Source organism: Chiloscyllium plagiosum, unplaced genomic scaffold (assembly GCF_037043375.1).
Source record: "Chiloscyllium plagiosum isolate Xiang-an unplaced genomic scaffold, Cpla_swu_hap1 HiC_scaffold_23, whole genome shotgun sequence".
Classification (NCBI taxonomy): Eukaryota; Metazoa; Chordata; class Chondrichthyes; order Orectolobiformes; family Hemiscylliidae; genus Chiloscyllium; species Chiloscyllium plagiosum.
Genome location: NW_028270161.1, coordinates 22,087,943 through 22,114,316, shown reverse-complemented (window position 1 = coordinate 22,114,316; position 26,374 = coordinate 22,087,943). Strand labels below are relative to the sequence as shown.

Below are 26,374 nucleotides of genomic sequence, written 5' to 3'. Positions count from 1 at the left end.
TTTGATGGTATCTCTGGTGAATTCTTTACGTGGTGTTCCAGGCATGCCTTCACCTCTGGTGGACTGCCAGAGGATGTTGGCACAGTTAAGTTTGAGGTAGAAATTTAAGAGGTGGCACACTAATTTGTGCGTTTGGTTCCCTTTCTCCTTCGCCTGAGTGATAAATTCATCAACCTTGTTCATACCAGGGATTGGAGCCAAGCAGTGGAGGGGAGTGGCAGGGTGATTGAAAGCAGCTTTTGAACTCCCTTTCATTACTGGTCTCCCGAAGCTAGATTCAGTAGCATTAAAACACCTTGAGAAATCTGTTTTCTGCCAATATCTGAGATTTATCAAACATTTGTCAAGATCATTCCTCAATTTCTGTTTCCCATTTGTTTCCTTTTCTAGGCAAATCTCAAGAAGTTCATGGAATACATCCAGTATCATCACGCTGAGAAAATCAGTAAGATGTTGGATAAAGGCCTGGACCCTAACTTCCATGATCCAGACACAGGAGGTATGACAGTTCTATTGTACTCAAACTAGGCCATGTGCTAGCAATATCTATCTATCTATCAATTCAAATACAAACTAGCAGAGACTTGAACTAGAGGTTTGAGAGAAGGATCCCATGAAACAGAACTTGCAGTAGTTAAAGAATTGTAAAATATTAAATGATTGTGATAGCCCACATGCTCTTGGAAAGAAAACTCAATATATTTGTGTGATAGTTCCTTTTAAGAATCAGATTTCTTGAAAGATTAATTCAAGTAAAATATCTTGCTTTCAGTAACTGACCATGTGTACAAATTACCCAGGTGACAACAAAAGGAAAAGGTCAACAAGAAGCTCCTTACTGGAAGGGGTAGATGGTGATTGTGGTTTTGATCTCAAGCAGGGCTTTAGGTTTTAATTTGGGACAAGCTTGCTGCTGGGGTGAAACATCTTTCAAGCAGAATTCAATTGAAATGTTTATGCTGATTATATAGGTGTAGGTACATTGATAAGAAAGCCTCCACTAGCAGAGAATTTAACTTCGGGGATAGACAAGCTGAAGAGAGAGAAAAAGTTTAAGATGCAAGACTCGAGAGTTAAAGAGTGTTAGAATGAAGAAAGCTCTGACTCAAGCCAGGTGTACATAAGACAGGAAGTGATGCCTGTTTTGAACTTGAATTCTATAGCGATGGGATGACAGAGGAGATTTGGAGAGATAAACTTGCTAAGAGAAAGCAGGAGGCCCAAAAAATCTCAATTCTAATTGTTAATATTTCAATTTCTGTTAAATACTTGACTTGAGTCATTGGCAATATAAATCTAGTAGGAATCGAAGAAACGTTGAGGTAAAAAGTTTTGTTAAATGAACATGAGATAGTTTTGACAAATAGAATTAAGGACAATCCAAAGGGTTTTTACAAATACATTAAGGACAAAAGGGTAGCTAGGAGAGAATAGGGCCCCTCAAAGACCAGCAAGGCAGCCTTTGTGTGGAGCCGCAGAAAATGGTGGAGGTACTAAATGAGTATTTTGCATCAGTATTTACTGTGGAAAAGGATATGGAAGATATAGAATGTAGGTGAATAGATGCTGACACGTTGCAAAATGTTCATATTACAGAGGAGGAAGTGCTGGATGTCTTGAAACTCATAAAGGTGGATAAATCCCCAAGACCTGATCAGGTGTGCCTGAGAACTCTGTGGGAAGCTAGAGAAGTGATTGCTGGGCCTCTTGCTGAGATATTTGTATCATCGATAGTCACAGATGAGATGCCGGAAGACTGGAGGTTGGTTAATGTGGTGCCACTGTTTAAGAAAGTGGTAAGGACAAGCCAGGGAATTATAGGTCAGTGAGCCTGACGTCGGTGGTGGGCAATCCTGAGGGACAGGATGTACATGTATTTGGAAAGGCAAGGACTGATTAGGGATAGTCAACATGGCTTTGTGCATGGGAAATCATATCGCACAAACTTGATAGAGTGTTTTGAAGAAGTAACAAAGAGGATTGATGAGGGCAGAGCAGTAGATGTGATCTATACGGACTTCAGTGAGGCGTTCGACAAGTTTCCCCATTGGAGACTGGTTAGCAAGGTTAGATCGCATGGAATACAGGGAGAATTAGCCATTTGGATACAGAACTGGCTCAAAGGTAGAAGACAGAGGGTGGTGGTGGAGGGTTGTTTTTCAGACTGGAGGCCTGTGACCAGTGGAGTGCCACAAGGATCGGTGCTGGGCCCTCTACTTTTTGTCATTTATATAAATTATTTGGATGCGAGCAAAAGAGGTACAGTTAGTAAGTTTGCAGATGACACCAAAATTGGAGGTGTAGTGGACAGTGAAGAAGGTTATCTCAGATTACAACAGGATCTTGACCTGATGGGCCAATGGTCCGAGAAGTGGCAGATGGAGTTTAATTCAGATAAATGCGAAGTGCTGTATTTTGGGAAAGCAAATCTTAGCAGGACTTATACACTTAATGGTAAGGTCCTAGGGAGTGCTGCTGAACAGAGAGACCTTGGAGTGCAGGTTCATAGCTCCTTGAAAGTGGAGTCGAGGTAGATAGGATAGTGAAGAAGGTGATTGGTTTGCTTTCTTTTTTTGGTCAGAGTATTGAGTACAGGAGTTGGGAGGTCATGTTGCAGCTGTACAGGACATTGGTTAGGCCACTGTTGGAATATTGCGAGCAATTCTGGTCTCCTTCCTATCAGAAAGATGTTATGAAACTCGAAAGGGTTCAGAAACGATTTACAAGGATGTTGCCAGGGTTGGAGGATTTGAGCTATAGGGAGAGGCTGAACAGACTGGAGCTGTTTTCCCTGGAGCGTCGGAGGCTGAAGGGTGACCTTATAGAGGTTTACAAAATCATGAGGAGCATGGATAGGATAAATAGACAAAGTCTTTTCCCTGGGGTTGGGGAGTCCAGAACTAGAGGGCATAGGTTTAGGGTGAGAGAGGAAAGATATAAAAGAGACCTAAGGGGCAACCTTTTCACACAGAGGGGTGGTACGTTTATGGAATGAGCTGCCAGAGGAAGTAGTGGAGGCTGGTGCAATTGCAACATTTAAGAGGCATTTGGATGGGTATATGAATAGGAAGGGTTTGGAGGGATATGGGCCAGGTGCTGGCAGGTGGGATTAGATTATGTTGGGATATCTGGTCGGTATGGATGGGTTGGACTGAAAGATCTGTTTCCATGCTGTACATCTCTATGACTCTATGACTGTATGTGTTCATTGAACTTTTAATATTTTAATGTGACTGAGTAATTAAGATAGAGTGCAATTATTTATATTCATGTTCTATACCAAGTGAAATTCGTTCTTTTAAAAGAAAACTATAAACCCAATGGCTTCATTCTTAAAAATAAATGCCTTGGTTTTCAGATTTTTGAAAAGGACCTCCATTGAGATCATTACATGATGATTTGACCCTTTCAAAAATTCAGTTTTTACACCTGCTTTCCTTCTTCATTATCTTCTCTTTCTCCCCCTCTTTGATTCTATCCTTGTCCTCTTTAAATATTATCACTATTATCCTGACCATCCTCCATCATTTTTCTCTGTCACTTCCCTACTTTCCTCCAGTCATTCTCTCTCCATTCTATTCTGCTGGTTCTACTATTCTTCTTCATCATCATCTGTTTCTCGTTTCAACCTTCCTTCTGTTATTCCCACACTCTTTAAGGCATCTGCACTGACTTAGCAGTTGCGCATTCATGTATGTGTTATGGATGTGGTGGGATCAAACCGTATCCACCAGATCAAAGACAATAATCTAAGTTGTCTATGTTCAGATTATTGAAACAGTGGGGTACTGTTGGGGTTGCAGTCTTTGAGAAGATTTGTCAAGTGGATAGATCATCTTGCCCTTGCAAATATATCTAAAACACCCCATACCACTGTACACCAGGGAAGTGCTTCTTGGTGCAAAAACAGAAATTGCTGGAAAAGCTCAGCAGGTCTAGCAGCATCCTGACCTGCTCCTTGGATGCTGCCTGACCTGCTGTGCTTCTCCAGCAACACACACTCAACTATGTGATAGCAAGGCTTAGTGTGTGGGGTTTGGGGTTTGGACATGGGACAGCTCAAGCCCTAAAGTAGTTGAACTCAATATTGAGTCCAGAAGGCTGTAGAGTTCCCAAGTGTAAAATGAGATGCTATTCTTCCATAATGTGCTGAGCTTCGCTGGAGCACTGCAGCAAGCCTGAGACAGAGATGTTGGCCAGGGAACAGGGTGATGTGTTGAAGTGGCAGGCAACTGGAAGCTCAGGGTCTTTTCTTTGGGCAGGTAGGTGTTCTGTGAAGGAGTCACCCAGTCTATGCAGTTTCCCCAGTGTAGAGGAGACCACCTTGTGAACAGCGAATGTAGTAGACTAGATTGTGAGAAGTGAAATAAAGCACTCCTTCACCTGGAAGGTATATTTGAGCCCTTGGAGGTGTGTTTGGGCCGCCTTTCTGGTCTCTGGTGACTATTTAGCCCTTAGTCAACATCATCAATATAGATTATCTGGCCATCGTTGGCTGTGGGAACTTGCTATATGCAAATTGAATGGTTTGTTTCCTGTATTTCATCAGAAACTACATTTCAAAAAACTTCACTGGTTAGGGATTTTTTGAGGTATTCTGAAATTGTGAAAGGTTCTAAATAAATGCAGAGGAATCTGAAGATTCCAATATATTATTTCTATTAATTGGCCCATCCTCCATATCCCTGGAAAAAAGATGGTTGCTGTCTCAGTATTAAAACCTCTTGCCAGGACTCATTGGGGTAGCACACTGGGTACCACGCCCCTCTATTCCAAGAGTTGTCGCTAAGGTTTTTTGAAAAGAAATATGCAATATTTGCAAAGAAACTGATTTTCAGACCCAGGTTGATAGTCGAGACTGGGTTCCTGAACTGAACAACAATCATCATTTATTACTTGTAATTAGGGTTTTGCTACAGGTAAACAATTAAACCAAATTAAGTAATCTCTCCAAATTAAAACTCTAAAACCCTGATATACAACTCCTTCTGCACGTATGGACAGACAAATATATATAGGGGATAAAAAAAATACACGGTAGAGGGAAAATTAGGAAAATAGTTTGGTAGATTTTGTTCCCAAGATCTATTGAGTTGGTTCTGGCTGGGCCAACGATTTCTCCTTGATTTTCCTATTTCTGACTGCTTTCATAAGTTTGCAAGAGGCACACGTTGGCTGTTTCAATTATAAATCTCTCTGGCTTATCCAATTCAATCACAACTTGTAGCATCTGCTGAAGGAAAGGTTACCTGGTTTTCTTCAACTTTTAAAGTGGCTTACTGCAGAGAACTGAGAGTGAGGGAGTTTTGGCTGCTGCAGATATGCCAGTTTCTTTCTGAGTCTGAACCAGTTCCTCTCTGTTTTGTTCACAGCCCAAGCTGTTTGGTTATCTGACAATCAATGGCATTGTTGTTGGCAGTTAGAGAACCTTTGCCACACAGTTTCACCCACCCTCCACCACCCCTCATCACATCTTTACCTGTTTCCCCTCCTTCCCTCACAGACTCTCATCTCCTCCACCTCATTCCCTCCATTGCAGTCCCTCCCTCCTTCTCATCCTCTTCCCACCCTCACTCACGCAACGCTTTGTCCCTTAGAAAACCCCTTACACATTCTATATTGTCTCAGGTAATCATCAGCTATCTTGACATAAGGGGTTGGTGGTCTCAGTACAAAGTTTAGAATCTTAATCTTCCTCCAACTCATGCCTCACTCCCTACTCCAACCTCCCACTCACCCCCCTCAACTTCTAGCCACTTTGATTCCCCCTGTTTCCCTTGACTCTTTTTTTGAACGCTTGTGCTTCGGTCCTTCAGTAGATGTTAATATGTTGGAAGCAGTTCAGAGAAGGTTTGCTGGACTAATGCCTAGAATAAGTGATTGCCTTATGAGGAGAAGCTCGTCAGACTAGGCCTGTATCATCTGGAGTTAGAAGAGTCAGAAATGAGTTAACTGCAACATGCAAGATCCTGAAGGGACTTGACTGGGTGGATGTTGAAATGATGCTCGCTCTTGTGGGAGAATCTAGAACTAGGGGTCATACCTTAATATAAAGGGCTGCTCATTTAAGAATAGAAATGTCAGAGGATTGTGACTGTTTCCTTGTTAGATGCATAGCTTTTAATTATTTCGAGGTAGAGACGGATATGAAGGGGATGAAAGAGAATTGGAAATTTGTGGGAATGTAGAATTGAGTTGAAAATCACGTCAGCCTTGGCCTTATTGCATGGCACAACAGGCTCTGGGAGCCAAATGGCCTACTGCGAAGCCTCTTCCATTTGGTCTACTTGGGTATTTCTAGGTAGTTTACAGCTGTACAAGGGATAAACTGAGGAGAACTCCAGGCCATCAATTTAATGTTTCCCCCATGTAGTTGATTGATTTGGATGTCAGTCATTATCGTAGAAATCACACATTGCCTGTCATTTTACTGTTAGAATGTCCACTGACATTGGCTGTACAACTGGAGAACACATCTGAGATAATCAAGTTGCTGCGAAATGGGGGAGCTCATTTGGACTTCAGGACCCGAGATGGATTAACAGCTTTGCACAAAGCTGTGCGATGTCGGAACCACACTGCACTGATTGTAAGTAAAGAACTTTGCACACCATTGATACGTAACTGCACACTGCAAGGATAGTGAGTACACAATTTTGAACTGCACTGGCAAGATGTACACAACTCCTCATGAATGAGCAAATGGCTCTACCCTACAATATACTAGTACGATCACGGCACTTCCCAAATAATGAATAAACACTGGTAAATCACAAGGTCAGACTCTAAAGCTAATAATGAATTCACAACTGATACGATGCAATTCCTGACATTTGCTGGAAAACTGCAGCTAATCTGAGCATCAAGAACATTGAAACAGGAATGGCAGTGTTGCTGGTCTCGTTATCCAGATACCTGGACTAATATTCTGAAGACATGAGTTCAAATCCAGCTTGGGCAGTTGGTGGATTTAACTTCAATTGATCAGTAATCTGGGACCAGTGTCGGTGAACTTGAAAGTATGCCTTGGTCCCCCAGCATCATTGAAACCAGCCTTGAATTAATTCAATTCACTTCCTGTGATATTAAGAAACTCTGGATGATACTGGATACAACCAAGGGCACACGCTGTGACAACATCCCAGCTGCAGTACTAAGAGTTTGGACTGTAAAGCTAACTGAGCCTTTTATCAAGTTGTTTCAGTATATCTACGTCATGAACATCTACCCGACAATGTGAAAAACTACCTGGTTACATCCTGTCCATAAAATGGTGTAAGTTGCATTACTGTGAAGAGATCCATGAAAAAACAGGCCGAGAGATATCAGTTACTGGCAGCAGACATCCTGAAGCTAGATTGTCCACATCACAATGTTTATTGTGAATGATGTCACCATTTGTATACATGATTTGGAGGAGCCGGTGTTGGACTGCGATGAACAAAGTTAAAAATCACACAATACCAGGTTATAGTCCAACAGGTTTATTTGGAAGCTCTAGCTTTCGGAGCACCTCAACCACCTGATGAAGAAGCAGCGCTTCAAAAGCTAGTGCTTCTAAATAAATCTGTTGGACTATAACCTGACATTGTGTGATTTTTAACCATTTGCGTATGCGCAGGTGGCTGAATTTCTGCCTGGCATGGAGAATTTGAGAGTGGGGAGTGTGGTGGAATTGCTGTGCCTGGTCTCTCTCTGTGCCATGTAGAGGCAGCATTCCAATGACAGGTGGCTAAATAAAATGCACAAAAGAACCAGTCTTGCCCTTGTCAATCTGCTCCCAATCATCTGTGAAGTTAAGGACGTATTGTTCACAATGCAATTTAGTGGAACCTGCTCAACATTTACCTGCTTGATAAGTAATGCGCAATTTGAGCTCTTGGGATGCACTGGTAATGTCCCTACCTCTGTGCCAGGTAGCCTGTGTACAAGTCCCACCTCCAGAGGTACACCATAATATTTTATCTCTGAAGTGTTTGTTTATGAAAATATCTATGTGCCCAAAGAACTCTTTGAATTGAGAAATGTAAAATACAAATAATGTTCAATTTGGGTTGGTGTGACGTAATGGTAGTGACCCCCTGGTCCAAGAGTGCATGGGTTCAGGTTCCACCCTACATAACATCTCTGAGCAGGTTATTAAAAAAAAAACGTACAGTTTGGGACTCGACCAACCTCACTGTAGCCATGAGCTGAACATGGACAAATAAGCGAATACCAGAGCTGAGCTGATCATGACTGTAGTTGACACTGAGCAATCTTTCACTAAATATTTCATCAAAGAGTTTTGGCCAAATTGAATGACAATCTGGGAGGATTTAATATTAACAATTCACCAAATAACAAGTGCTGTTTGCAGAGGGAGTTCTAAACATTTTCCATCCAATGCAGGTAGAAATGTTTTTGTGCTTCAGAAAGGCATGGTTCTAATTTTAGACAATGGTCTGACACTTCCCTAACAAGAGAATTGTTTCGTTCGATCTACCATGTCAGATCCTCTTAATACCTTGAAAATTTCAATAATATTACCCCCATTAACTTTATAAGTTCCAATGAATTTTGTGTAGTTGGAATTTAGAGAGTTCAAAGGTGATGTTTGCGATTTTAACTCCAGTAAAGCTACACTGCATTCGCTCCAAAAAGGCCAGTGCTTCTTTTCCAATGCTTGTTGCTCAGAACTGGACTCAGTATTCCACAAGACATCTAGCCATGGCTTTGAACAAATGTAACCCAACTCCCAACCACATATACTGCAGTTTTCCACCACAGTCCATGGCAGTTTACAAAAATCTGCCTTGGACTCTCGGTATTCAATTTTCTCTACCTTTTCATGATTTATAAAGTACACTGGTCCAAACCTTATTACCTACTTAACTACACTGAAATCCATTCGTCACAGTATTTTTTCCATTTAATCAATATTTCCTTATAACTTCTTGCTTCTATTAATAGTGAAAATAATGCTGTCTACCTTTGTATAATCAGATGTGTGGTATTCATCCCCATCATTGAAGTCATTAATACATATACTGAATAGTTGAGGCATTATTGATGTCCCAGAACATTAGTTAAGGAGCTCCTCAGCCCAGTGCCCTAGACTCAGACATCTTCAGTTGCTTCATTAGTGACCTTCCCTCCATCATGAGATCTGAGAAGGGGGATCTTTGCAGAAGATTGCAGAATATTCAGTATCGTTTGCAACAAAAGGCTAGGTACGGAAGCATGTTGTGTCCATGTACAAGACCTAGACCATGTACAGGCTTGGACTGATAAGTGGCAAGTAACATTGGTGCTACACATATGCCAGGCACTAACTTAAACATTTGTAATGAGAGAATCTAAATGTTCCCCCCCCCCCGAATATTTAGAGGCATTACCAATGCTGAATCCCCCCCCCCCCCCCCCCATTGACATCCTGTGCTTTCCCATTGTCCTAAAAACTAAACTTATCAGCCAAATAAATTATATGGTACCAAGAACAGGTTGGAGGCCAGGGATCAGATGGCTAATAACTCACTGAGTGTTCCCCATTGGATGTCCTCTTTCTCCAAGACATGTCAGAGTGTGATGGAATATTCTCCACTTGTCTGGATGGTCCAACTCCAACAACACTTGAGAGGTTTGACACTATGCAGCACAAAGCTGCCCACTTGATTGACAAAACATTTGCCACCCTAAAACATCACTCCCTTCAAAACTGATGTATGCTGGCAGCTACAAGACCAACGGAACAGTTCACCATGGTCCTTTCAGTGGCACTTTCCAAATTTTAATCTTCTATCATCTAGAAAGGCAACAGCAGTCCTCCTAGCCATCCTGACTTGGCACTTTGTTGCCTTTCATTCACTGTTGGTGGGTCAAGATCCTGGAATTCATTCCTAACAGCACATCACCATTTTTCAAAGTCAATTAGGAATGGGAAATAAATGCTGACCTAACCAATGACATCCATATCTCATGATCTAATTTTAAAAACTCACAAATCTCTATGGAACACCAGGAATCCCTGTTGGGCCTCATCTGGCCTGGAATTTTACATCCAGGTCTGAAATTTTATATAGACAAGCGGTTTTCAAGAAATGAGTTGCCTGTTCCTCATTCTTCACTGTTCTCCTGTCATCTGCTCTGATCCTGGGAGGAAGTCCAACTAATGTCTTCTTATCCATGAGGCCTTTCACCAACTCATGACTCCTGAAAGAGCATAAAGAATGCAGAGACCCCACAAAATGGGACGGGGTTAGATTTTTAATGGAACATTGGAGGAATTTTTACTCCATATCAATCCTATGTCATAATTGGTTTGCTAAATGGACAGTTTATTAAATTAACTGCACATTGGTCTTAATGGACTAGAATTTAATGAGAGTGGAGTTAGAGTTGTGTTTTATAAACAGATGTTGAATTGCATCATTTCCAGTACAGTGATGGGTTCACTGAAGTACGATGACATGGTTGAGTAACTCCACTAATTATGAGAGGACATGCAGTGAGGGGGTAATGTAAAGTTAAGCCATGAGCAGAAAGATGGCTGGATTTGTTCCAACAGAATTGCTCTAACCAGCAGGCAGTCACAGAACTAAGATGACAATGTTGCTATATAGATATTTCCAAAGTGTTGGAAAAATAGCTTCAGGGTATAAAATTAGATAAAAGGAATTTAATATGCACATTGTCAGGTTGGGCTTTTCCAGTCCAGAATTTGAAAGCGGCAACCGCATGTGGAGAAAAATAAACCAGTCAGGATTTCTGCTCTTGACCAACAAGGTCAGGCTTAGATAAAAGAGGAATCAGTTAATAATCCTGCTCCTTATCACTGTCCAAAATGGTATTGGGGATAAAGAGAGGGAATACCAGTCAAAGCTCCTGCTAACAATCACTGTGCTGTCTCATCAGGCTCTAAGAGTTGGGAAATCCACCAGAGTTCCTGCACCTGATTACTGCCCCTATTGGAAGATTTGTGATTACCACATGAGGTCATGAACTTTGACCCGCTTTTATCTTTTCAGAAGCTAATAGATCTAGGTACATCCAAAAATAATGACTCTTAAAAGCATATATGGGCGGAGAAAATAGAGTAAAATAAAAAGAAATGTTTTACCTCAGCTTGTGGAGAGCTGAAATGATGAAGTCCTGACTCAGAAATGCTAAGGTTTATATAACATTGCATTGTGGGTTCACCTATATTACATGTTATGTAGATGTAATTCAGCACTGCATGGAATCAGTCTCTACTCTCGTACCTGAATACGTAGCCATGATAACCTTTCAGTACTATGTGTTAAAGGACTTCTATACAAGAGTAATAGCTTTCAGATGAGATAATAAACTGATAACCCTTCTGCCCCCTCAGGGGGAAATAAGACATCTCAATTTGAAAAAGGACAAGTGTTCTCTCTTGTTTCCTGCTAACATTTATCTCTCAATCTATTCCTAAAACAAATAATATTGTAATTATCTCATTGTGTAAACACCCAATCGGTTTCACCATTGTATTTCTCTGGCTAATCTACCATTGCTTTGTGCAATTTGGCTGATGTTTTTCTTACATTATAATTTTACCCATTTTGTTTGACTTGTGCATCCCCCTATTCCTTGCAGCGACACTATCAAACATGAAGAACACTCTGTAACTTCGTACAGTATCCATGTTGTGAGACTGTGCATGGTACAGTAAACTTGCTGTGCGACTGCATCCAGTGGTTTCCCTCTGCATGACTGTACATCCTGCAATAATCATTTTGTGTAACAGGACTACACTGTGTGCCAGTGCGTGTGATAGATGCCATGTTGTGCAACCTATTCTCCATTCAATGTCTGCACGTCAACTGTATGTCATACAGTACATTCCATGTGCTTACATCCTCCAGAAACTGTGCTGTGACTGTACATACGACAGTGATTGTGCTGTGACTCCATACATTCTTCAGTAAGAATTTTATGCTTATCTCTTCTACGTAGACCCTGTTGGATTTGGGTGCTTCTCCAGATTACAAGGACAGCAGGGGCTTAACGCCTTTGTACCACAGTTCGATGGTGGGAGGAGACCCTTATTGCTGTGAACTGATTCTGCATGACCATGCTATTGTTGGCTGCATGGATGAGAATGGCTGGCAAGAGATCCATCAGGTAATCCCTGGCAGATAGGGTGTAGTTCCGAATGTGTTTGAGGAGTTACTAGCTCAGAGTGACAGCAAGCCTTCCTATTTCTCAATGTTTGCTCACAGCAGGAATCCTCAGACTCTGTTAAAAGCGCAGTTGGAGAGTTGGAGAAGGGACAGAAACAGCCTCTCTCCCTCTAAATGTATCAGTTGAATGCTCTGCAAAGACCTGCCTTTAACTGTATTTTTCAGGTTTGAGTTCTCACCAAAGTGCTAATATACTTGCAACAGCACAGTGGCTCAGTGATTGGGGTGGCATGGTGGCTCACAGGTTAGCACCGCTGCCTCACAGTGCCAGGGAGCTGGGTTCAATTCCACCCTCCAGCGACTGTCTGTATGCAGGTTGTACATTCTCCTAGTGTTTGCGTGGGTTTCCTCTGGGTGCTCCAGTTTCCTACCACTGTCCAAAGGTGTGCAGGTTAGGTGGATTAGCCATGGGATATACAGTGTGGACTCGAATGGCCTGTTTCCACATTGTAGGGATTGACAGACTGTGCATCCAAAAGCAAAGCTAGGCCTGGGCAGACACGGCCATTAGAGGATTTTGACTTGTATCCACACAGCGTCCAGACATATTTCATTTTTAAAAATGTATTCATTTTTGTGGGATGTGGGCATTACTGGCTGGGCCAGCATTTATTGCCTGTCCCTAGTTGCCCTTGAGAAGGTGGTGATGAGCTGCCTTGTTGAAGTGCTGCAGTCCACCTGCTTTGGGTTTCAGGTCTGAAAGAGCCATGGAGGGAGTTAGCAGCTCCTCCTTATCCCTGGCCTAACCTGCAAGCCCATAAGCATGAAGAGAAAACCAAGATGCATTGACAATGTTGCAGTGACTTAGCATTGCAGTTGAATGGCTGTGTCCATTCCAAGCTAAAGCACAAAGGAGAACAGGAAAAGGAGCAGAAACTTGGCATGGTTTTCCCTTTGTTTTGCCACAAAGGGATTTTTTGATAGAGTCAAGTAAAGGGAAAATGGCCAAACATGTCCAATGATACCAGATTAGTTGAACCAAGGTTGATTTCAGCTTAATTGTAATGACAGAATGAAAGATATGTTGAACCCTGAGGTTGTCTGTCTGATTATGCTCCTGGGAAATACCTGCTTGACCATGTTTATAAATGCATGTTGTTGCTGTTGTAGTCACCTGATTCCAATCCTAAATCAGCATTGCTGATTCTCAACTCTAGTCTGAAATAGCCTATCAAGCCAAATGTGGCAATCTAGGGATGAGCAATAAATGCCAATCTTGCCAGTGACATCTGCAAGCCAGATTAAGAATTAATAAATGATATCAATAATGCTGTTTTGCTTCAGGCCTGCCGGTATGGACATGTGCAACATCTGGAACATTTGCTGTTTTATGGAGCAGACATGAGCAGTCAGAATGCCTCAGGGAATACCGCTCTGCACATCTGTGCACTCTACAATCAGGTGAGTAGGGCAAGGAGGAGGAGGAGGGGAGGTGCATGTTGTATAGGGGCTAAGTGGAAGAATATATCTTAGAACTAGGAGCATGTTGGCAACTACACAGTTAAGCACTTCAGCTCCAACTTAGTTCATAAGTGTATGGAATATGGCTGGAGCATTCTCTAACTCAAATAGCAGAACCTCAGATAAGTAAACCTCTTTGGTGTAACAATAGTTTGTGTCTCTTTAGCCCTTGATGTTAATAGCATTTGCCAGCAACCCTTCAATCTCAGAAAGAAATAATACTCCTGTGAGTTTTTCTAGAAACATAGACACATAATCCAATATTGAGGATTTGTCTTTTTGTCTTAAGAACAATCTCCTGAAAACACTTTGGTCATAAAGTTGGAATGTTGGTCAGATTGTATTTCCATTGGTAAGGCAAAGTAACAAAAGAAGGGTTAACTTCTCCACTATTCCTTAGCTATAAATGTGGTTAAGGGATTAAGGGATTGTAAATGATGTTGTCATACTTATTATGCCTATATAACTTGTGTCCGGCTCTTGTTTTTGGTAATGGTCCCATACAATCTATGAACACTTGAATGAAAAGTTCTTCGAAAACTGGTATTCATTTCAAAGCTTCTGTTTTAGTAACTTGTTGAAGTTTTTATATGACCTGACATGAGTTACCCATTTTGCAGAATTGCGTTACATTCTTAAGAAATACTGGTCAGGTAAAATACCTAAAAATTGATGGTTGAGTTTTCTTTATTCCTACGTGTCCTGCCATAGGAATTTCATGTGCCACTTTGTAAAATCTTCTTAGAACAGCTAGACAGAACCATCATTTGATGAACAACTGCCCATATTTTTGGCTGCAGGTCTCTGAGGATGTCTCCACTTCCTCTCAGTAGCACTCCAGAACACAATCTATTTCAATGTGAGCTTATTACAGAAGAGCCTCGATTGTCCAAAGGACATGGGCAGGGACTATTTCTATTGGTTAATCGAATTCTGGATAATCGAATGCCGGATAACACAGTTTAGCTGAGCATCGGGACCTTGCGATCTTGCCAGATAATCCGATATTTGGATAATTGAATGCTGGATAATCAAGGTTCCTCTGTATACTAATGTATTTAACTCTAGAAGTACTTTAAGTCTTTTCCCTGGGTGGGGGAGTCCAGAACTAGAGGGCATAGGTTTAGAGTGAGAGGGGAAAGACATAAAAGAGACCTGAGGGGCAATTTTGTTTTCACACAGAGGGTGGTGCGTGTGTAGAATGTGCTGCCAGAGGAAGTAGTGGAAGTTAGTACAACTGCAGCATTTAAAAGGTATCTAGATGGGTACATGAATAGAAAGGTTTACAGGAACATGGGCTGGGTGCTGGCAGGTGGGACTAAATTGGGTTGACATGGACGAGTTGGACCGAAGGGCCTGTTTCCATGCTGCACATCTATTTGACTCTATGACTTTAAGTCTTAATTAACAAAGACATGTCAAAAATTAATTTCAAATTACATTCAGTCTTAAACAGAGTTTCTGCTAATCTAACATCTACTTGCATTATTATTGTGATTTCTGATGAGGGACATTCTTTAGCCATTGTTCTGGTCACCAAGCATATTGGAAAAATTCCTGGAACCTGTTCTTGTCTCTAATTCATCTCTTTGGCCTCAATGTGGACTTTCTGTATTTATAGGTGAAGGTGTAACTTTCACTCCAGCTAAATCATTCCCCAGGAGTAGATCAACTCTGCCAACAGGTAATCTCTTAACTGGCCTAACCACCACTGGTCTTGACAAGTCACATTCCAAATGGACTCTGTACTATGAAGCCTGGGTACACTTTCCACTTATCACTTTTACTACCACACTAATTTTCATTGAACTCTGTGGAGGGAAACCAAAATCCTCCTCCAGCAATCTCTTAATATAGTTACAGGCTTGGCTGTGTCTTTTGTGAAAAACAGGGTGATCTTCGCTTCGGCCAAAATCCTTTTGTAACTCTCATTACCATTTTATTCACCTCTCCTGCACTCTCAACAGTGCTTACCTTTGGTCTCTTACATGTAGTTGAAGTTACAAATTGAATGGTGGTATTTTCCTTTTACGTTCTGTTTTGGGCTAAGTCCTATGAGGTCCAAACATTCCCATGGCCTTTCCTCTAAATTTACAGCATTCCAAACACTTTGTTACAATGGGAATACTTGGACCTTTCATTTTCATCTCTCCCCTCAGTGCTTTCCTTTCTGATCTGAAGAGGAGATCTTGGGGCATTCTCAGCTCTCCACCTTGGCTGCTTGTCTTCCTCTCACTCTCCCACTCTCTTTCTCTTTTTAATTCATGTAGGTGACAGAAAAAAGGCTTAGTTGTATGGGTCAGCTCATAATCATCAGCCATTATTGCTGCCTTCCTGTCAGCTTCTTATTAATTCTGTTCTTATTGCAGTGTCATAGAATCATGGAATCCCTGTAGGAGCAGGTGAATTGGCTCATCATATCTACACTAATCGTCCAAACAGCATTGCACCCAACCGCACTCCCCTCCCCTATCCTTGTAACCTTCCATTTCCCATGATAAGTCTATCTAGCCTGCACATTCATGGGAAAGTAAGTGTGGGCAATTCATCTAAACTGCACATCTTTGGACTGTGGGAGGAAACTGGAGCACCTGGAGGAAACCCACAGACACAGTGAGATGTGCAAACTCCACACAGTTGCCTGAGGGTGGAATTGAACCCATGTCCCTGGCGCTGTGAGGCTGCAGTGATAACCACTGAGCCATGTACCTCCCCAGTGAGTTTTTAAATTCTTATTAAGAGAATGCTCTTCTCTGAGGACTACAGCTACGTACATGGTTTCATTTCTAATGTTTATATCTATCTGTCAATATTATTTTACTTAACTCTGTCAAATTCAGTGTAGGTTTACCCAGGCTGTCTCCTTAAATTCTGAAACCATTCCCTTTATGCCTCAGGCACTAACTCATATATGCTCAGTATAGCTCCTTTTACAGCACTATAATCCCTAGAAATCTCCTCTGACAGTGAAGCATAAATTACCTGTTCTTTACCTGTCAATTTGCTTTGCATGGGCAATGAACAGTGTTCCTTCAATCAATTCATTTGTCTTGCTTTGTTTCCTCAAAGGACATAAAGAATGCTTTCTCAGCCATCTCCTCAAAATTTGGTAGGGCCTGTACAGATTTAACCATTTCCTTCCTGGATTTCACAATATGATGAGGATTCTCCTGATCAAAGAGCCCTCCTCAGCTTCTGAAATCTCACTTTTAAAAAACGCTACTATTTATAGCCTGAATGTTTATCCCTTTCTCTCTCTCAATTGCAGCTCCAGTTCTAGCTCCTCAAATTGTATTTCCATCCTTTTGATTTTCAATGCCATTTGGAATTCTTTACCATGCTCTGTCCTTTGGAATTCCATTCCCAATATTCTTATTTGAAAATGCTTTAAATGTTCCTCATACACAAGTTGTATCGAATTGAATTCAATATGACCTGATCTCAGTGCTTCACTACACATAGTACTCGGTCTCTCCTGTAATCCAAATCCTACACTCACTTTTCAATAAGGCTTGCTTTCTTATCTCTAGCTTTATATTATATTTTATTACAGGATAAGTACTTGGTCTTTGCAGTGGCTCGTGGTATTTAAGGTAATTAAGTATTCAAGGTATATCAGTTTTGCTGGTTTATCCAGAGTGCCAGTTGATAAGGTGTCGTTTAAAACAAAGATTGCTGTGGATCCAACTCATTCTTGAAATCATGCAATGTTTTGGCGTCAACTGCTTTCTGTATTAATGGATTCAATGACTCACCACTGTCTGGTGAAGAAAATTCTTCTTTCCTCGATCCTAAATAGTTATCCCCTTTCATTAGACTGTCACCCCGTACTCCCTCTATAGCAAGAACATAATTTCTCAGGGAAGGAGGCCAAAGCAATTCCTTGATTCTCTGATAATCTACGATGATAAAGATTCCACTCCTGACTTACTTGCCAGTTCAATTAACCTGACATTTGTAACATCTTTCAAGTTCATCAAGGACAACTCTTCCATCTGCTGGAAGTCTCTAGCAGTGTCAAGTGCCAATTCATTATCATAGAACAGAATGTGGTGTTTTCTTTAATCACTTACTAATAGAGTCAGAAAGTTCTGGGTCTGATCTGTGATTAATCACTTCTTCCTGTCGGAGTGCAGTAGCAATTGTTTGTGTGATATGGCAATAACTCTGTTGGAAAGCTTTGGTGACATTGATTTGGGCTGGAACACAGTGCCTTCTTAATTTGAATATCTTGCACTCTCTTGTGATGCCTCACATTAAAGAACTGTATTAAAAGATCAGCAGGCTGGTAACAGGTCTCATGGAGCAGAGGCTGAAGAAAAACCTAGCAGCCAGAATCATTTTCAGATTGTAAAGAACTCTTCATATATCTTCATATTTTTTCATAACTTCTTAAAACCCAGGAGAGAGTCGGTGTATTCTTACACTGATCTTTACTGTCAGTGAAGGACAAAATTTGAGATAAGGAATAAGCGCGAGAGAATTATTGATTGAAATTGGTTGTGTAATCCCAGGTGACAAGCCATTCACAGTGGCAGTCTGCTCTCTGATAGTGTCTGACAGGCAGTCTCAAGACCCACTGTAGATAAGGCTGCTTCTTTGGTGCCATTTGAATTGGGCTCTGTTGTCTTGTTTCACACTGTGACTTTCTATGCTGATTGCTGAATCACTGCCCTGGTTATCAACATATACATGACAGCCTCTGGAGAAATGAAATTGTCCTTCACTTTCAACTGTTCCAGAATCACAAAGCACAATAGTCCAATGGAGAGCAGTTAGATTCTAACAGTGCCTTTGTTTAAAAAGTGTTTTTTTTTTAACTACTTACTGCAATGGTCCTATGTTTGTCAATTCTCTTTTGGTCAATGCTCCTTTAAATCTTCCTCTGTTATTTCTTTTTGCATTCTAAGCTCCCAAGTCTTTTCTTCCTCCTTTACAATATCAAGACTGATTGCACCATTCCCTTCTCAAGTTCACTCTTCTTCCGGACCTTCCAATATTCCTGTGGAAGTCCTCTTCCCTTGGTCTTCAGGTCAAATTAAATCTGCTGTCATTTAAAGGAGAAAGTGAGCACACTGCAGATGCTGGAGATCAGAGTCAAAAGTGTGGTGCTGGAAAAGCACAGCAGGTCAGGCAGCATCTGAGGTGCAAGAGAAGTGACAGTTCAGGCATAAGCCCTTCATCAGCCCTTTCCTGATACCCAAAATGTCGATTCTCCTGCTCCTGTAGTTGAATCCTCTCACTGTGAAGGCCAAGATACCATTGGCTTTCGTAACCACCTGCTGCATGTGCAGTGACTGGTGTGCGAGGGCATCCAGGTCCCATTGTACATTCCTCTCTCTCTCTATTTATAGCTAAACAGATCAGAATTTGCCTTCCTGTTTGCATCTGCTGTGCATTTGCCCACTCACTCAGCATGTCCAAATCACATTGAAGCATCGCCTCACAGTTCACCCTCCGATCCAGCTTGTGTCACCTGCAAATTTAGTGATATTACATTCAGTTGCCTCGTCAAAATCATTAATATACATTGTGAATAGCTGGAAACCTAGCATTGATCCCTGTGGTACCCACTAGCCATTCTCAAAGAGACCTATTTATTTCTTTTCTTTGTTTCCTGTCTGCCAGCCAGTACTCTATCCGTCTCAACACACCTCCCCCAATCCGATCTGCTTTAATATTGCATGCTAATCTCCTATGTGACACTTTGTGAAAAGCCTTCTGAAAGTCCAAATAAATCACAAGTACTGATTCCCTCTCATCAACTCCACTTGTTACATCCTTGAAATATTTCAGTAGATTTGTCAAGCATGATTTCTCTTTTGTAAATCCATGCTGACTCTGTCTGATCCTGCTACTGTTTTCCAAGTACTATATTATTAAATCTTTTATAAAGACCTCTAGCATTTTCCCCTCTACTGACATCAGGCTGACTGGTCTATAATTCCCTGTTTTCTGTCTATCTCCCTTTTTGAATAGAGAGGTTACATTTGCTACCCTCCAGTCTGTAGGAACAGTTCCAGAGTCTTTAGAATATTGGAAGATGACCACCAATGCAGCCACTATTTTTAGAGCTTCCTATTCTTTCTGAAGTACTCAGGGATGTAGATTATCAGGCCCTGAGGATGTATCCATCTTCAATCCCATCAAGTTCCCCAAAACCATTTCCCTACTAATACTGATATTCTTGCATTCTTCCCTCTCACTAAACACTGAATTCCCCAGTATTTCTGCTATGTTATTGGTGTCTTCCTTTGTGAACACAGAGCCATGTATGTATTTCATTGGTCAGTCATATCTTCGTTCCTCATTATAAATTCCCCTGTTCCTGACTATATCTAACTACAGTTGTCTTCACTAATCTTTTCCCTTCACATAGCGAGTGAAAGCTTTCCAGTCAGCTTTTGTATTCCCTGCAAGCTTACACGAGCACGCTGTTTTCCTTTTCTTAAGAAATCTCTTTGACCTCCTTTGTTGGATTCTAAACTTCTCCTCAGGTCTGTGTTTTTGTGGCCACTTCTGCCTCTTCCTTGCATCTAGTACTATCTTCAGTTTCCTTGTAAGTCATAGTTTGGCCAACTTCTCGAATTTGCTTTTGCACCAGGAAAGACCAATTGTTCTAGTTCATCCATATGCTTTTTGAATGTTTGCCATTGCCTTTCCACCATCATCCTTTTAAATAACATCCCCCAATGTATCCTAGCCAACTCACACCTCATTATAATTTCTGTTTAGATTCAGAACCCTAGTTTCAGAATCAATATGTGACTTTTCACCTTGATGAAGAATTCAGTCATATTATCTTCCCACTTTCCCAATGGATCCTGCCCAAACAGATTGTCAATTATTACTTTCTCATTACACAACACCCAGCTTAAAGTCTCCCCAAGAATTCCAGCAAATAACCCCCCCTCCCCTCCCCGAGGACATCAGTCCTTGTCCTGTCCAGGTGTAACCCATCCAGTTTGTACTAGTCCCACCTCCTCCAGAACCTGAAACCCTCCACATGTACCATCACATCAGCCACATAATTTTTTTTCCCTCATTCACTCATGGGACGTGGGTGTTGCTGGCTGGACCAGCATTTATTGCTGGTCTCTGCATGCCCTCGAGAAGGTGTTGGTGAACTGCTGCCTTGAACCACTGCAGTCCACATGTTGTAATGTTGACCCATAATGCAGTTAGGGAGGTAATTCCAGGATTTTGACCCTGCAACAGAGAAGGAACAGCAATATATTTCGAAGACAGGGTGGTGAGAAATGCAGATGGTGGTGTTCCCATGTATCTGCTGCCCTAGTCCTTCTACATGTAAGAGGTCGTGGATTTGGAAGGTGCTGCCCAAGGATCATTAGCGTATTTTGCAGTTGGGCAAATTGAAATCCCCCACCCTGAGTACATTTTGCACCCTTGCCATCCTCAGTGTTTCCTCCAAATGTTGTTCAATGTGGAGAAATCCTGATTCATCAGCCAAGGGAGAATGATACATGGTAATCAGCAGGAAGATTTTTGCTCATGTTTAACTTGAAACCATGAGACTCCATGGGTTCTGAATCTGGATTAGTGGTGCTGGAAGAGCACAGCAGTTCAGGCAGCATCCAAGGAGCAGCAAAATCGACGTTTCGGGCAAAAGCCCTTCATCAGAAATAAAGGCAGTGAGCCTGAAGCGTGGAGAGATAAGCTAGAGGAGGGTGGGGGTGGGGAGAAAGTAGCATACAGTACAATGGGTGAGTGGGGGAGGAGATGAAGGTGATAGGTCAGGGAGGAGTTGCAGTGGGAGAGGGACTCCCTGAGATTCTTTTAGAGAGAGGAGGAAAACCTCTTCAAGGCAAGCATCCTTGCAAGAGGATTCGCAGTAGGGTTAAAATCAACGAGGTAAAAACAATAACTGCAGATGCTGGAAACCAGATAGTCCAACCTGCGTATCTCCTTTTCCATCTATCCACTCCACCCTCTCCTCCCTGACCTATCACCTTCATCCCCTCCTGCCTATCTCCTTTTCCAACTATCCACTCCACCCTCTCCTCCCTGTCGATTTCACTGCTCCTTGAATGCTGCCTGAACTGCTGTGCTCTTCCAGCATCACTAATCCAGATTCTGGATTCCAGCATCTGCAGTCATTGTTTTTACTTCATGGGTTCTGAGTCAATGTTGAGGACTCCCAAGGCAACTCCCTCCTGACTGTACACCACTGTGCCGCCATCTCTACTGGGTCTGCCCTGTTGGTGGGACAGGGCATATCCAGGGATGGTGATGGTGGTGTCTGGCACATTGTCTGGAAGGCATAATTCCTTGAGTATGACCATATCAGGCTGTTGCTTGACTAGCCTGGGAGACAGCTCTTCCAATTTTGGCACTAGCCCCCAGATGTTAGGAAGGAGGACTTTGCTGGATCAAAAGAATTGTTTCTGCTGTTGTCTTTTCCAGTACCTAGTTCGATGCCAGGTAATCTGTCCATTTCATTTCTTTGTTGAGACTTTGTAGCAACTGGTACAACTGGGTGGCTTGTTCCCCACCATTTCAGAGGGCATTGAGAGTCACCCACATTGCAGTGGGTCTGGAGTTACATGCAGGCCAGACCAGGTGAGGATGGCATTTCCTTCTCTGAAGAACATTAGTGAAGTAGATGGGTCTTTTTGACAATCGACAATGGTTTCATGGTCATAGGTGGTTCATAATTCCAGATTATAAGAAAAAAATGTATATCCTGCTCTTTCTACTTCAGCTAGCATGTGGCACTGTAATAATCCCGAGATTGTTACCGAATGGTCTACTTCTGCTACTATATTTGATGTTTTGCCTATATGAAAAGCTCCATTTACCCTGACTTCTTGGCATTCTGTTAGTCAGCCAATTTTCCATCCATATCAACATGCTCTCCTCTATACTGTGTGCTTTTATTTTCTACAGTAATCTTTGACAAGGCAGCTTACCAAATACCTTCTGGAATCAATTTACAGTACATCTGCCAGTTCGTGTCTATCCACAACTCCTCAAAGAACTCTAATCGACTGGTCAAACATGATTTCCCTTTCACAAAACCATGTGCACTCTGCCTGATTTGTCTGAACTTATCCAAGTTATAGCTTCTAATATTTTCTTTCTGAGACATATTAAGCTAACTGACCTGTACCTTCCTGCTTTCTATCTCCCTTTGTTTGTGAACAGAGGAGTTACATTTGCTATATTCCAACTTAATAGGACTGTCACTGACTCAAGTGAGTTTTAGAAAATTAAAAACAGTGCATCAACTATCCCATCAGCTACTTCTTTTACAAGCCTGTCAGGACTTATAAATACGCATTACCCACAGATTAGAGACGTTCAATGGGTCATTGTGCACCTGTTAAAGTTTAAAGGGAACTTTAAAAATAATGAGGGCCGAACTTAGTTGGTAGAGAGAAACTGTAATAAAGTCTAGAACCGGAGAACATCAACCTAACAGGTTGTGAATCTGTGAAATTTCCTGACCAGTGAAACAGTTGAGGCGACCTAATTGAATGTTTTTATTGCAAAGATAGATAGATTTTTGAACAGTAAAGGAACTCGGGGTCATGGTGAGTGGGCGGGTAGGTGGAGTTGAGTCCATGAAAAGATCTGCCACAATGTTATTGAATGGCGGAGCAGGCTGGATGGGCCAGATGGCCTACTCCTCTTTCTTATGTTCTTAACTTCAGTTGAATGGCAAAAAAAAACCCAAAGACATTATGAGGAAAAATCTCTTGTGCTGAGAGTGTTTGTAATCTGGAATGTAATATTTCAAACAATGGTGCAGGCAGGTACAATATGATTTTCCAAAGGGAGCTGCATTATTATCTGAAGCAAACAAATTGACAGGACAGGAGGAAAAGCAGGAAGATAGTGGGAATAGCTAAGTTGTTCTTGCACAGAGACAGCATGGACACATGCCTCTTTCTGTATTGTAACTATTCAGTGATTGCATGATTATCTGATGTCTTATATGTCAGGTTTTAGGGACATTTAATGAACTGCTTATCCACAAATTCGAGTATAACGTTAATTACAAGAGAGGAATTTGGTTTTCAATGGAGGACTTGCACTGATGTGTTTTGGGATGACTTTTCATTGACATACTAACCACAGTTTGAAAGGACATACTGATGACTCAAAGAGGACTTTGTGATGCAAAGGGAGTTTGAGTGGAATCCATCAATGTGGTGCTGGATACAGTTTGTCGGAGAGTGATTTCTGGGACCACACTTTTTAAACAACATTCTATAAAGCATTGTCCATACTTAAGAGAAAATGTTACCTACAGTTTGAAGAAAGCAATTAGCAATGATCGCCATCGATTTAAAGAGACTTTCCATGGTGTTCCTACAGGTAGGGGAGCACTTTCATTGCTATATGATGCACAGATGGACAGACTTTCTGTGTTTTCCCAGAGTTTGGAGAGGACAAACAATGGTGCTTTAGTCTGAATTTCATTGGGGGTTTTCCACAGTTCAGATTAGACAGCCAATGATATTACCCATAGTTTGGAGGGGAATATGAATAATCTATTATTTTCCACTTGGAAGGGACTTTTAACCATTTACTACTGTCAGTTGCAGAGGGTTTTCAAAATGGATTACCTACAAGTTGCAGCAGTGTGTTACTCGTGTTTTGGAGAGGGCTTCAAATGTGTTTTTCACTGTTTGAAAGGATCTTTCACTGATGTATTTCTCATCGTTTGTAGGGGTATTCAACTGTGTATTACTCACAATTTAGAATGAATTTTCAGGAATGTATTACCAGCAAATTAAAAAAGATATTCAGTGATACTGTAGTTAAAATACTTTCGATGGGTCAGTTTTTGTCCATTGTGTGCAGGAGGGTTTTCTGACACAGTATGTAGACAGGCCAACAAGGGGCGAGGCCAGATTTGATACTGGGTAATGAACCCGGCCAGGTGTTAGATTTAGAGGTAGGTGAGCATTTTGGTGATAGTGACCACAATTCAGTTATGTTTACTTTCGGGATGGAATGGGATAGGTATACACCGGAGGGCAAGAGCTACAGCTGGGGGAAAAGCAATCACCATGAGATTACACAAGATTAAGGAGGCACAGGATAGGGAAGGAAACTCCAGGGGATGGGCACAATAGAAACGTGGAGCTTATTCAAGGAACAGATACTGTGTGTCCTTAATAAGTATCTACCTGTCAGACAGGAAGGAAGTTGTCGAGTGCAGGAGCTGTGGTTTACTAAGGAAGTTGAATCTCTTGTCAAGTGGAAGAAGCAGCTTAAGTAAGGATGAGATGTGAAGGCTCAGTTAGGGTGCTTGAGAGTTACAAGGTGGCCAGGAAAAACCTAAAGAGAGACCTACGACGAGCGAGGAAGGGACATGAGAAGTTGTTGGCAGATAAGATCGGGAAAACCCTAAACCTTTCTAAAGATATATAAGGGATAAAAGAATGACTGGAGTAATATTAGGACCAATCAAGGACAGTAGAGGGAAGTTGTGTGTGGGGTCAGAAGAGATAGCGAAAGCACTAAATGAATATTTTTCTAACAGGTTATAGTCCAATAGGACAACCACCTGATGAAGGAGCAGTGCTCTGAAAGCTAGTGCTTCCAATTAAACCTGTTGGACTATAACCTAGTGTTGTGTGATTTTTAATTTTGTACACCCCAGTCCAGCACCGGCATCTCCAAATCATGAATATTTTTCCTCAGTATTCACACTGGAAAAAGAAAACGTTGTCGAAGAGAATACTGAGAAACAGAGACTAGATAAGATTGAGATTCACAAGGATGAGGAATTAGAAATTCTGGAAAGTGTGAAAAGAGATAAATCTCCTGGGCCGAATGGGATTTATCCTAGGATTCTCTGGGAAGTCAGAGAGGAGATTGCCGAGCCTTTGGCTTTAATCTTTATGTCGTCATTATCTACAAGAATAGTGCCAGAAGACTGGAGGATAGCAGTTCAGTTATGTTTACTTTCGCGATGGAATTGTCCCCTTGTTCAAGAAGGGGAGTAGAGACAACCCAGAAAATTAAAGATCAGTGAGCCTTACTTCGGTTGTGGATAAAGTGTTGGAAAAGGTTATAGGAAATAGGATTTATAATCATCAATAGGAATAAGTTGATTTGGGATAGTCAGCACAGTTTTTTGAAGGGTAGGTCATGCCTCACAAACCTTGTTGAGTTCTTTGAGAAGGTGACCAAACAGGTGGGTGAGAGTAAAGACGTTGATGTGGTGTATTTGGATTTCAGTAAGGAATTTGATAAGATTCCCCATGGTAGGATACTGCACAAAATACAGGGGCATGGGATGGAGAGCGATTTAGCGGTTTCGATCAGAGGCTAGCTGAAAGAAAACAGAGGGTAGTGGTTGTTGGGAAATGTTCATCCTGGAGTTCAGTTACTAGTGGTGTACCACAAGGATCTGTTTTGGGTCCACTCTATTTGTCATTTTTATAAATGACCTGGATGAGGACGTAGAAGGATGGCATGAAGATGGGTAGTACCGAAGGATGTTGTAGGTTACAGAGGGACATAGATAAGCTGCAGAGCTGGGCTGAGAGATGGCAAATGGAGTTTAATGCAGAAAAGTGTGAGGAAAAGGAATAACAGGAATGCAGAATACTGGGCAAATGGTAAGATTCTTGGTAGTGCAGAAGAGCAGAGAAATCTCGGTGTCCATGTACATAGATCCCTGAAAGTTGCCACCCAGATGGATAGGCATAAGGTATGTTAGCTTTTATAAGTGGAAGGATTGAGTTTCG

At 41.6% G+C, this 26,374-nt stretch overlaps 1 protein-coding gene across 3 annotated transcripts in view; it reads left to right on the top strand.

The window, feature by feature from the left end:
• Positions 1-26,374, top strand: part of shank3a (SH3 and multiple ankyrin repeat domains 3a) — a 1,012,090-nt gene that overhangs the window by 354,912 nt on the left and 630,804 nt on the right. For all 3 annotated transcript variants that reach the window (XM_087999457.1, XM_043713934.2, XM_087999456.1), the window contains 4 exons: positions 391-499; positions 6,438-6,589; positions 11,959-12,126; positions 13,470-13,586. In XM_087999457.1, coding sequence (XP_087855583.1) covers positions 391-499; positions 6,438-6,589; positions 11,959-12,126; positions 13,470-13,586 — 546 coding nt within the window. The remainder of the gene's footprint in view (positions 1-390; positions 500-6,437; positions 6,590-11,958; positions 12,127-13,469; positions 13,587-26,374) is intronic.